General features: G+C 40.5%; 2 protein-coding genes across 2 annotated transcripts in view; both read right to left on the bottom strand.

Annotated features, from left to right (window-relative positions):
* LOC125314370 (disease resistance protein L6-like) overlaps positions 1-12719 on the bottom strand; it is a 59950-nt gene that overhangs the window by 17103 nt on the left and 30128 nt on the right. The window lies entirely within an intron of this gene.
* LOC125313999 (putative adenylate cyclase regulatory protein) lies at positions 8428-11430 on the bottom strand. Its single transcript, XM_048275459.1, has 2 exons — positions 9467-11430; positions 8428-9061 (listed from the first exon to the last, which is right to left on the bottom strand). The coding sequence occupies exons 1-2, from the start codon at positions 11428-11430 to the stop codon at positions 8428-8430; spliced, it is 2598 nt and encodes an 865-aa protein (XP_048131416.1).

Here is a 12719-nt window from a genome sequence, read left to right as displayed (position 1 = left end):
GTACCCGTACAGAATCTGACTTTGCATTGCTTGCCAAGAACACAGTGCTCACAGAAATCTAGTGAGGTCGTCTGCTCACCACAAAGTAAACCACGTTTACTCAAAACAGTCATGACATGCTCACTTATGTGGCCCAAACGCATATGCCACAATTTCGTTCTATCAGTATCAGAAACAGAATTGGATGTGCCAATTGAAGGGCCCATAACTGTGCTACCCTGCAAATGATACAAGTGATTCACCTTGCTTCCTTTCATCACAACCAAATTGCCTTTGGAGACTTTGAGTACTCCACCTCCACCTGAGTACACACACCCAATGGAATCCAAACTGCTCAACGAGATAAGGTTTCTCTTTAAGTTTGGTATATGCCTTACTTCAGTCAAGTTTCTCACTGCTTTGTCGTGGCACTTAATCCGAACAATACCAATACCCACAACTTGGCATACAGCATCATTTCCCATCAAGATTGATCCACCATTCATTGGCTCATATGTGGTGAACCATTCCCTATTTGGGCACATGTGATATGATGCTCCCGAGTCCATTATCCAACATCGTTGGAGAAACTAATAGCAGAGCATGCCGTAAGAACACTATCTAACGCATTAGACTCATTTTTGTTAGCAACATTCGCCGCATCTTGTCTTTGACCATGCTGCTTATCCTTTCTCTTGAGCGAAAGACAATCTGATTTGTAATGTCCTCTCTTGTGACAATAGTAGCACTCAACGTTCATCTTATCTCCAAGTGGCCTAGATTTTGAACGACCAACAGATTTCCCTCGGAAAACTTTATCCCTGCTCTTGGTCCTGCCTCTCACAAGTAAACCATCTACTTTGTCTTCACTGGTATTCCCATTCAATTTTGTTCTCAGTTCTGCAGAATTCAAAGATGTTTTAACATCCTCCAAAGTTATGGGTTCACGCCCATAAAGCATCGAGTTCACAAAATTCTCATATGAGGCAGGCAATGAACATAATACAATCAAAGCTTGATCTTCATCCTCGAGTTTAATATCTAAATTTTTCATATCCATAACAATTTTATTAAACTCATCTACGTGTTCCTGAACAGGGGTACCTTCACGCATCTTTAGGGTATAAAGATGCTGCTTCAAAGAAGTCTCGATGTTAAAGATTTTTTCACGTAGAGACTTTCCAGTTTCTTCCAGAGACCAGCTGCTGTTTCCTCATCGGTAACTTCTCTCAAAACCTTGTCATATAGAGACAACTGGATGGCGCTATGCGCCTTCTCATTCATCTCTTCAATCTTAGCCGAGGTCATGTCGTCTGGATAATTTTCATCCAATGCCCTAACCGTACCCTCTCGCCTCAGTAAGGCCTTCATCTTTATTCTCCATAATCCGAAGTTGTTCTGTCCGTCAAAAGATGAGATCTGAAACTTCAAGGTTGTCATCTCAAAGAATCCTAGAAACGAACCTTGCTCTGATACCAATTTGTTGTAATAAATGCGAAAAGCAAACACAGAACACAAGGATTTACGTGGTTCGATCAAGGAGATCTACGTCCACGGGCGAGGCAAAATAAGATTCTATTATAATCAAAGAGAGTACAAATTACAGAAATCGGTCTTATCGATCGAACAAAAACACACGGCTCACAAGTTTCTCACGTAAGAAAAATCCTCCATCCAAAAGAAAAAACCCTAGCCGCAATATAAATAGAGCCAATATATATATATATATCAGGGGCGTTGCCCCCAAACCCTCATAGAGATCTATTCGTACCGTTATAGAGATTTGTTCGCTTGCTCCGAGTTGGGCCGATCGGCCCAACTCTCCTCGTCACGAACTAAATCTCAATTTTTTCTCCACTTTTAGGTCGCACAAAAAAATATATGTTGCGTCGGGTGACGAACCGGACCGAGTACATAAAATTCAAGACATATGTAACAATTAAGATAGTCGAGAGCTCCAACGAACCCATCGATATAAGGAATAAGAAGAAGAAGAAGATTGATGTGTGATGATGTCACATACATGGTCCCACAAATATCCCACATGATTATGGTAAACCAAGCGGAGAGTGCGGGAGACGATAAGAATATCTCGACGGTTCATAATGGAGAGTAACCGCTGTGACGCAAAGTTGAAGAATTGAAGACGCCTTTAGAGTTTATTCCCATGTGGTGTGCCCCAAATACATGGAATAGTTGTCACCACAATGTACTTCATACTCTACAAAGCAGACCCAGGCGATGGATATGAAAATGCCGAACGGATCGAAGATACCAATCGAGGCTGGTAAGTTTGACGAGCACAACAAACTAGGCAAAGGGAGTTCGACATACGAGAGTTGCATATATGTCTTTAATCAATGAAAAATTATCAAAAAAGTCATAAAGTTATTGTAATTGTATCAATTCAATTCTAAATCAATTTTTTTTTTTTGCCAATTCAGTCCTAAATCTTTTGCATTTGTGTTAAATTAGTCATTTTGACCAATTTTGATAGATCGGCATTGACGTGACAAATTTTTATAATATTTTGAAGTAAATTTTTTTTTTATCTTCATCTTTTAAATTTTTTTCTCCTGGCTTAGGGTCGGGTCACCCCCACCAGCCACAGGCCACAGGCCATGGACCACAGGTGAGAGACCATGGGCCGGTGAGGCGGACATAACTTTTTTGGGTCTGGTATACAAGAAATGTTTCTCCGTGCTGCACTTACATACTCACTCAGAATGCAAGCTCGTCCCTTGGAATGCAACATTGCTTTTACTTGCGATCCATAAAAGAGAAGCTATTGCTTCCCATTAGTCCAGCTTGACCAAGGCGCTGAGTGTTTTCTTCTTCCAGGAGCATGGAGATGCCATCGTGAAAAAAAGGCCTTTTGTAACTGATGTTAGGGAGTTCAATGGCGAGACCTTCTCTTGTTCGATGCAGAACAAAGGCTCATGCTCCTTTCCAACTCAAAGTCTTTGAAGGACGAGTTGAAAAATCTCACCCCAATCTTTGCCTGCTCCAGTTGGTCCGGAAGCTTTAGTAACTGAGAATGTTCTCCCTTCTGAACCACTCCGTGCCTCAAAATCAAGCTTGCAATCTAGTAATACACCTCCTCTTCCTGAAGGCTATCAAGTGATGGAAAACGCACAATTGACCTTTTCAGATGACAGTTTGAAGAACTGGCTGGCTGGTGTGCTCAGTAAAAACCCACCATGTGATGAAGGTTTTGTTAGAGGTGCCAGCAAAGGTGTTCATGCCTGGCTCAAGATGAAGGGAGTGATGCAGTGGGGTTTCTTCATCAGGAAGAGTGGTGTCAGAATTATGCAGGTAGATAAACCACCGATTGAGGGCATAGTAATTACTTATTTGTATAGAACAGCCCGATTGCCCACTTTAAATCTTTCGACATCGTACTTGTGTTCCTGGCCCCCTCTTCTTGTTTTCTCGGTCCTCGAAACTTTTAACTGCAATTTCTCCAAAATGAGCTTGTGTAAAATAGCTCGTCTAATTGAAAATTTTATATGGGGATTGCACTTGCAGCGGACCTGATGACAATCATTTATTTTGTTGGTAAAGTGATTATCCCATCTTATGATTAACGTTCGATGTCACTCTTTCTGCACTTGCATCAGGGAAGAATACATTGAAGACGGGAAGATTTGGAAGGGAAATAAATAACGCGGAGGATTTAATTAGTTTTAGAGGAAATTCAGCTAAAGTTCACAAAAAGCTATCATCATGACATGATACTCTTTATTTAAGGATATGAAACCCAATTAACAATATTGTAGACATAATCTCGTGATCGTAAACCTACCATTTAGTTGAGGATTCCAAATCTATGAGATTAGAATATAGCCTGTGTTCTTTATTGCCACCTTGAAATCATGTATCAGCCACTCATGTTCCACACAAGAATGTGTTTTGTACATCGGATCGGATGCATCACTTAACAATGGCATGTGGAGTTGCTGAGTCAATCTCAGGTGAGAGATTTCAACATTCAAATGCAAAATTCGTTAGTCGAGTGCACTACGTGAACAATTCAATCTGAAGTATAAACAAATATAAACCAAACATTTGGTTCTCTTACACATGAAAATGATAAATACATACAGATGAAGCAAAAGCTTGGCACTCTTGAGGAGGTCTCAGAGCTTGCAGCAATACCATGAAGACAGCAACAGATAGAAGCCATGACTCAGCATCTTTCGGTCGATTCTATCTGAGTTAACAGATGAATAGTTACCTTTTACTCCATGTTTCTCTTCGACAAATGGCCGCCTAGCAGAAAAGGCACACGGCCGGTATAAATTAAGAATTTTCAATAAGGGTGGTGTCGAAGAGCTTCAGTCAGAAAGCCCCCACATGCATTGCTTCTCACATTCATGTCTGCGACTTCAAGTATTAGAGGTCCACCCACAGGAGCAACACTAGTGTAACCACCGCAAATTCTTGAACAGACGGTCATTCTGAATTAGAGATTTCATCTTCATTGTCGTCCAGCATATAGACCAGGGCCCGCTTTCTCGCATCTGAAACACAAGCCACGACTTTACTTTCTGTTGCCAAGAAAACATCAACTTTGATTTCAGTCCGCTGTTCCCTGAATATGTGGGCATAAAAAACGTTGATGTTTAGATACCTTTTTCGGTAAAAGTAAAAATGCAATCCATGCATTATGCCGAAACACAGGCGGGAAGCAAGCGTTTGTGTGCCCAAAGAGGCTATGGCATGCATGCATACTATGCATGCTCTAAAGTAGCTTGCTATACTAGAGACCACGATAGTATCTATCATCATGAACTTGCACATAGCGGTTCTCAGTCAGTAACTCAGACTGCTATGCACCAACCATAAGAGGATGATTATTCCTTTTGTATTTGTCTGGCGACTATATATTCACCCCTTTCGCACTTTGTCCTCTCAATTGGTTTGAAACATTTAGGGGACAATTTAATGCTTCAGCATTTTACTTCTTGGACTGAACAAATATACTTCTTCCGAGCATACTTTTGCACTTCTTCAATCTGTAGGAACAAACATGAAGTGGTCCACTAAAGAGGCGCAATGTACCTATGCCAGTCACATTTAAACTTAAGAGTAGGTTCTAAGTGGAAATGTAGTAAGGAGCATGGACAGTATTAATCCAGTTCCACCACCCAGCCAACAAGATAAATTTGTTACCGACACTGGCAAGTCTATTGAAAGTTGATACACAAAGGGTAGAGTATGGGCAACAATAAGTTTCCAGACATCCAAAACTGCGAATGGAAATGGTAAGAAGCTAAAAGAAAAAATCTTCAAAACCGTGCTGTACCAGTTCGACCAATTGAAACGATTGCATGTGATGTCATCTGATAGAATACTCTGCATATATTAGATGACACGCGCTCAGAACAAAAGAAGCACAGTGAGTCTCCAAGCGAGCAAAAGAAGCCCAGTGAGTCGGCAGATACCATAGCATCTTAAAACATTACACGCGCTTGATGTCATCTTACTAGCAACCTGTTCTGTTTTCTAATAGATTAGGAAAATACAGTCAATAAATAAATTATCCACCCCAAATTGAAGCAAGAAGAAAACAAAGCAAATGGTTGGCACGCTTGTTAGTCACAAGAGGTTGGACTTCCAAATCCCAACCCAACACTACTCCAAATTCTCTTAAGACCCAGAACTAGTCCACACTAGTTGACAGGTTTGCCAGGTATCAGTTGACAGGTAGACCTACGGTCGAACAGGATCAGTACCACCAGTTCTTGACAAACACTATTTGTGCTAGGAAACCAGACCGGACAGTTCTGGTTCCCAGTCCAACCAGAGCCACTTCTTAAAACTCGAAAAAGAACCAGATCCACAATAGGCTAGTTTTTTTTTTTTTCATCAATGTCTTAAATAGTGAATTGACATGATCGGAATAGGACTCAGGATATCATGAGTTACCTTCAATTTGTACACCTCCCAGTTATTTGCACAAGTGGTTCCTGCAATATGCACAAACGGAAAGTCACTGGCCTGCAAGATCGTCATCCCAGAATCTTCCAAGTTTTCATGAGTATCGTTCATCTTATTTAGCAACACCACAATTTGATGTTCCTGTTTCCAACAGAAAATATTATCCACATTTGCAAATTTGGCTTTGAAATATTATATACCAAGCTTTTCCCTTATATAGAGCCAAATCCACAAAACAAGGACCAGGAGGTATATGCAAACATCCTTTACCATTCCAAGGATGCATTGTCAAGAGTTCAGATAAGTTCAAGAAACATTGAGCTCCTGATCCTTTGATGATTTCGAAAAATTTTCCATCAACCATATTAAAGCTGCTGGGCTATGAAATAAGATTCTAAGTTTGGAACTCAACTGCAAAGAAAGCATTAGAAATAACAAGTAAGATATAAAGAATCAAGATCAAGAAGTCGTATCAACTTTTAAGTTGAAACATGCATGCTCTGTTTACTTGGGCATCTTCCTCCCAGTTGAGACACACTACAGCTGTCGCATGAGACTTGAAGCTTCTTAAACAGTTTCCCATTCTGCTTAATATTTATACCAGGTTAGAAACTATTATACCAGAGCATGTAGAATTGCTGCAACAGCACACCACATATCCATAGTTAAGTAAAGAAAGCTAGATTGGCAAGATAACATTCATGATGTATTATGTGAAAAACTCTCTTCCGAGCAAAACGTCTCACGAAGTGGATGATGGTTAATAAAATTGTAGCAGCAGCATCAACCAATCCATTATCTAAAGCGATGGTAATCTAATTCTTTTTGGCAGCGTCCAATCCATTATCTCAATCCAGAAATGAATCGTTTTTCCGCATTGGAACCTCGAGGTGGAGTGGATCCATGAAAGCTTACTTCAGGCAAGGATCAGAAGTCTCCTCTGCAACTTAGGATCTCAATGGAAACCATTCAAAGGTTGGCTCACGAATTATAGTGCACTCAACAAAATGTTCTCCAAATCCAGAAGACCGTATGATACCTGAAGCATTCAGATGTTTCTCGAGAAAAAATGCCTACTCTCTAAATTTTTCCAGTGGGAATAGATATCAAGAACTGCCAAAGCTAGACATCTAATCCTAAACTCTTATGAATTTGAAATGCCAAGAGATAGAGTCATATAAGAACTTAACATACTTGGATGCAGTTCCCTCTATACTCCTAGTCTCTGCGCTTTCCCCAATTCCTAACTCCATCCCTCTCGACCAGATTGTCATACAAGTATGCAGCATAGCTTGGGATATCCTATTGACAAGTAGTTAAACTCCCACCAGTGAACTTGATTAGTCAAAATGATGCGACGAGATGCCCCTCTGTAATCAGAAGAAGATAAATTGACTTCAAGTAGTGCAGAATGCTAGAAACTTTCCAGCCTATACAATCTGGTATACATTAGATATCTCCTTGCAGGGAACGCTCAATCAGTTAAAAAAAGGAAGAAGAGTGGCCAGAAGTAGCATTACATGGTGAGAGTCAGGATTAAAAATCTAAGGAAAACAATATAGATGCCTGACAGCATTGAGATTGTATTCTGTAGGGCCTAAACCTACCCACTCCATGTGGGCATCAAGCATTTCTGCATGCGACACAGCTAGTCTATCTATCATAAATGACATCCCCACCAATTCAAGTTCTTTATGTTCATGGACACTTAAACTGGTGTACCCAGAACGGAAACGTGATGGTAACTGCAGGTTAAGTCGGGCAAAAAATCACCTAAAGGCACCAACCTTGTCTAAGAGTTGATAGGAACCTATCACGCTTATAACTAAGAGTCCCTCCATTCAACTGATATCAGCTTGGAATTCTTTATTTGCAACAGTCATTCACTCTTCATTTTTCAGTAGAACAACAACTCCTTAGTTCGACATCATGCTCTCATTTAGACTTTCAAGCACTTCACCTCTATATTCGTCCAATTCTCCATCGGACGCAATCGGAACTAGATTGGCAATTACAGTAGTTTCTCTAGGAAAAAGGAAGCCTAGCACATTTAGGAAAAGCGAAAGAAGTAAAACGACATAAGGCCAATGACTCAAAGTGCAAAACCAGCCATCGTTGAAGAAATGGACACACTGAACAGAATAAAAAAGAGAACTTTCATCAGTTTTTTACAGTACTTCCATCATTCCCGAACCATTCAAAAGCTAAAAGAATCTTTATTTTTTCTGCATAGGATGAAGGATCTTACCCGAAGACTAATGACAGATGATGTGCTTAAGAAGCCTTTTCATCTATTTGCATTACTGGCATGATAAGCAGAATCATTTTGCCAAAGCACACGTTAACTTCCATGAACATCTTCTCCCAGGAAATATTAGTGACAAGATCATAAATTTTGAAAGAAATCCAAGCAGGAAATACAAATGAAAATTGGGCGGTAGATCTCAAGAGAGCAAAGGCAATTAACCTGCTTTATGTAGCTTTCTTAGAAAATGTGGAACATCTCTAGCTTTCCGAGTCATCCGAGCAATCCGACTCATCCGAGTCATCCGAGCAATCTGACTCATCCGAGTCAACATACGAAAATCCAAATTGTATCACTCTAGGATCATCTGAGTCAAATGGCTTTTTCTCGTAATGCTGATAAAGCTGCCTTCCAGACAACTGTGGAATTGTTTTAAGTGACTTGCATCCAGAAATATCCAGTTCCGCTAGCTGCTCCAGTTTCTCGAGCCCTCGAATCTCAGTCAATTTCTCGCAATCTTGCACAATCAGACTTATCAAGCGGGTACACGACGACAAATCCGGTAAGATCTCGATCGAGGAACATCCTGAGATAGCAATACGTTCTAGAGATATCGACTTCTCAAGCCCCGGGATCTCCCGAAGTTCATGACAGTTTGACAGGAACAATTTTCGTAAATTAAGAAAATTTGACAAGTTTGGTAATTCTGCTAAGGACTGGCAATCTTCAATCCATAAACTTTCGCAGGATGGGAATTCCCCTAAGCTCTGAATATCACGAAGCATGTCACAGCCATTGATACTCAACCATCTCAAGGTGTCAGAGCAACATAAAATTGGTAACCTTTCAATTGAAGTGCACCCAGTGAGATCCAACTTTTCTAAGAACTCCAGCCTATCAAGGCCATGAATTTTGACTAACCTTTTGCAATATCCAACATTTAATTTCTTCAGATCGTCGGATTCCGGAAGGTCTAGCACGTCAATTGAAGCGCACCTCCTGATATTCAACTTTTCCAAGAACTCCAGCCTACCAAGGCCATGAATTTCGACTAAGTTTTCGCAACGTTTAGCATATAATTCCTTCAGACGATCGGATTTTGGAAGGTCTAGCCTTCCAATTGAAGCGCACTTGGAGATATACAGCCGTTCCAAGAACTCCAACGTATCGAGAACTTGAATTTCAACTAACATTTTGCAATGAGTAACACATAATTTTTCCAAGCGACCAGATTTTGGAAGGTGTAACTCCTCAAGTGAAGCGCAATCAAAGAGAGACAAACTTTCCAAGAAGTCCAACCCATCAAGGCCATCAATTTTGGCTAATTTCATGCACGATGTAGCCTCCAATATCTTCAAACTCCCGGATTTTGGAAGAAGCAGTCTTTCAATTGAAGCGCACTCGGAGATGCTCAGCTCTTCCAAGAACATCAACGTATCGAGACCTTGAATTTCGACTAAATTTTTGCAATCATCAACATCCAATTCCTTCAGACCTCCGAACCGTGGGAGGTCCGGCCTCGAATTGCGGAACGTGATAGTCAAGCGTTCCAAATATTTCAATCTATCAAGACCTCGAACTTCAAGTAAATTCCAGCAACGATAGACAGATAATGTCCTTAGATGGATAAACTGTGAAACGTCCAGTATTTTAATAGATTCACAAAAAGTGACTTCCAAGTCTTCCAACTTGAAGGGAGTGTTTAGGGATTGTGGTAATTCCGATTCTTCAACACCTGTCGGTTGGGAACATTCTGAATTCTTTAGTAGTGTTGATGGAAGCTCCTGGATGCACTCGAGAAAATGACAAGAATCGACTTCTAGCTCCTTGAGACGGGTTAGGTGGGAGAGTGAAGGCAATTTGCGACTTTGACGGGTGATGCACAAATGTGTTAAGCTGGAAGGAAGGTCCGGCAGCGATTGGAGCTCTATACAGAAAGAAAAATCGAGGTGTTGCGGGGATGAAAGATTGCACATGCTTTCTGACAATTCCCCTTTCAGATTTTCGCATCCACCAGCATGTAATTCTCGGAGCTTTCTCGGCCTCCCAATACCTCCGGGCAATTCTTCTATACCGGTTGTAGAAATATCTAGAATTTCTAGATTCTCCAAAGACCCCATGCTTTCTGGCATTTCCCCTCCTAGTTCACGGCACCGTGAAGCACGCAACTCTCGAAGCTTTCTCGGTCTCCCGATACTGTTTGGTAATTTTCTTATACCACTCGAAGAAATATCTAGAATTTCTAGATTCTCCAAAGACCCCATGCTTTCTGGCATTTCCCCTCCTAGTTCATGGCACCATGAAGCACGCAACTCTCGGAGCTTTCTCGGCCTCCCAATACTGTTTGGTAATTTTCTTATACCACTCCAAGAAATATCTAGAATTTCTAGATTCTCCAAAGATCCTATGCTTTCCGGCATTTCCCCTCCCAATTCTTGGCATCCACCAGCACGTAATTCTCGGAGCTTTCTCGGCCTCCCGAGACTGTTTGGTAATTTTCTTATACCACTCGAAGAAATATCTAGAATTTCTAGATTCTCCAAAGACCCCATGCTTTCCGGCATTTCCCCTCCCAGTTCACGGCACCATGAAGCATCTAAATGTCGGAGCTTTTTCAGCCTCCCGATACTGTTTGGTAATTTTCTTATACCACTAAAAGAAATATCTAGAATTTCTAGATTCTCCAAAGACCCTATGCTTTCTGGAAGTTTTCCTCCCAATTTTTTGCATATTTTAGCATGTAATTCTCGAAGATTTCTCAGCCTTCCAATATCGTTGGGTAATTCTTCTATATCGTTGTAAGCAATATTTAGAATTTCTAGATTCCGCAAAGATCCCATGCTTTCTGGAAGTTTTCCTCCCAATTTTTTGCATCTATCAGCATGTAATTCTCGAAGATTTTTCAGCCTCCCAATATCGTTGGGTAATTCTTTTATACCACTGCCTGCAATATTTAGAATTTCTAGATTCTCCAAAGACCCTATGCTTTCCGGTAATGCAGAAAGTTTTGGAGTGTATTCTAGGAGGAGTTGCTCCAGTTTTTTTAATTTACCTATTTCTTCCGGAAGCTTCGTGAGGCTCCAACAGCGCCTCAACTCCAAGCAAACGAGGTCCTTCACTTCTCCAATCGAAGAGTTGACTTGCTGCAGTCTCGAACAATCGTTGAGGATCAAAACCTCTAAATTCTCAAAAGCTGAGAGGAAGTCCATATTTTCCAAGTATTGACAATATGTAAGGTTGAGAAATTTGAGCTTCTTCGCCATCCGGTAAAAAGAAATGGTTGTCAAGGGTGATTATGATTTAAAATAAAAAAACATAAAAGGGAAAAGAAGAAGAAGAAAAAGACTTGCTCTTACCACGAAAGAACTCCACCCTTGCCATCTCTCATTTATCCCGCTACTTGACAAATCCAACACAACTAATTCTGTTGCGTGAAAATTTTTTACTTCAAAATTCACGGGACATTCTTCCCATGGAAGTCTTAACTCCTGCATTGAGTCCTTAAAATCGCCGGTGAGATGTGCCCGCTCCATCTGAAGAAATCTTAGACTCGTCAATTTTTAAATTGACAGCGGATGTCACTTTTATCCCATGAACGAAAACATGAGTTTGAAAGGTAATGTTATTTTTGGCCCATATGCAAAAGGCTGTGTTCTTTTTATGATACTACGGATGAAGAGTGAAATGGATTCATGCAAAAATACTAAAGTAACTATATGAAAAATGTACCTCTTCAATACCAAAATTCATAGGGCATATTGGCCATCGAAGCCATTTTAACCCCTCCATTGAGTCCTTAAAATCTCCACTGAGATGTGCCCCTTCCTCCATGTGAAGGAATCTTAGACTTGTCAAATTCTTGAATTGTTCTCCTATGTAAATGTTGTCATCTCGCTCAGCTATTTGGCCGAATCCGTTTGGGCTGCCTCCACCGAGATTAATGGCCACAATATTTCCCGTTCCCTATGTGCAACGATTCAATTTCCATTAATACTATATCCAATTAAAGTATTCTAAAATTATCAAAAAAGTCTTAAAACGTATTTCAATTGTGCTAATTAAGCTCTAAACTTTTTTTTTTCTTTTTCCGCTTGAGTTTATGATTCTATGATTTATCATTAGTCAAGTTATTTACTGCATTTGTCAAAGACGTAAGTGAAGCAAATGTAGAAATTCATGATCTTAACACTACAATACTTACTCAGAGAGAGCAACCTCCCTACTTTCTAATCTCATCAATGAAACATTCAAGTTGCAATAATAGTAGAGCAAGCACTAAGCGGTGGACCAACATTACTCCGCTAGTAGAACATGGACTAAGTACAAAGAAGAAACGAAACGGTTACCTTATTTTTTTTTAGCACTTTCTTGACTTTCTCGGAGTCCCTTAACCTGCTACGGTTCCGAGGCTCCCGCCGGTCTTCTTCGCAGACTATTTCTCTACCGAGATCTCTCAGTTGGTCATGCATTTGGAGCTTATGATCATCTCCAACTTTTATCATTGACATGGATCTCAATACTTCAATTCCCTCCTCGGGGAAAAAGCCACAAG

Source organism: Rhodamnia argentea, chromosome 3 (assembly GCF_020921035.1).
Source record: "Rhodamnia argentea isolate NSW1041297 chromosome 3, ASM2092103v1, whole genome shotgun sequence".
NCBI classification, from domain to species: domain Eukaryota; kingdom Viridiplantae; phylum Streptophyta; class Magnoliopsida; order Myrtales; family Myrtaceae; genus Rhodamnia; species Rhodamnia argentea.
This window is presented reverse-complemented; position numbering and strand designations above follow the sequence as displayed.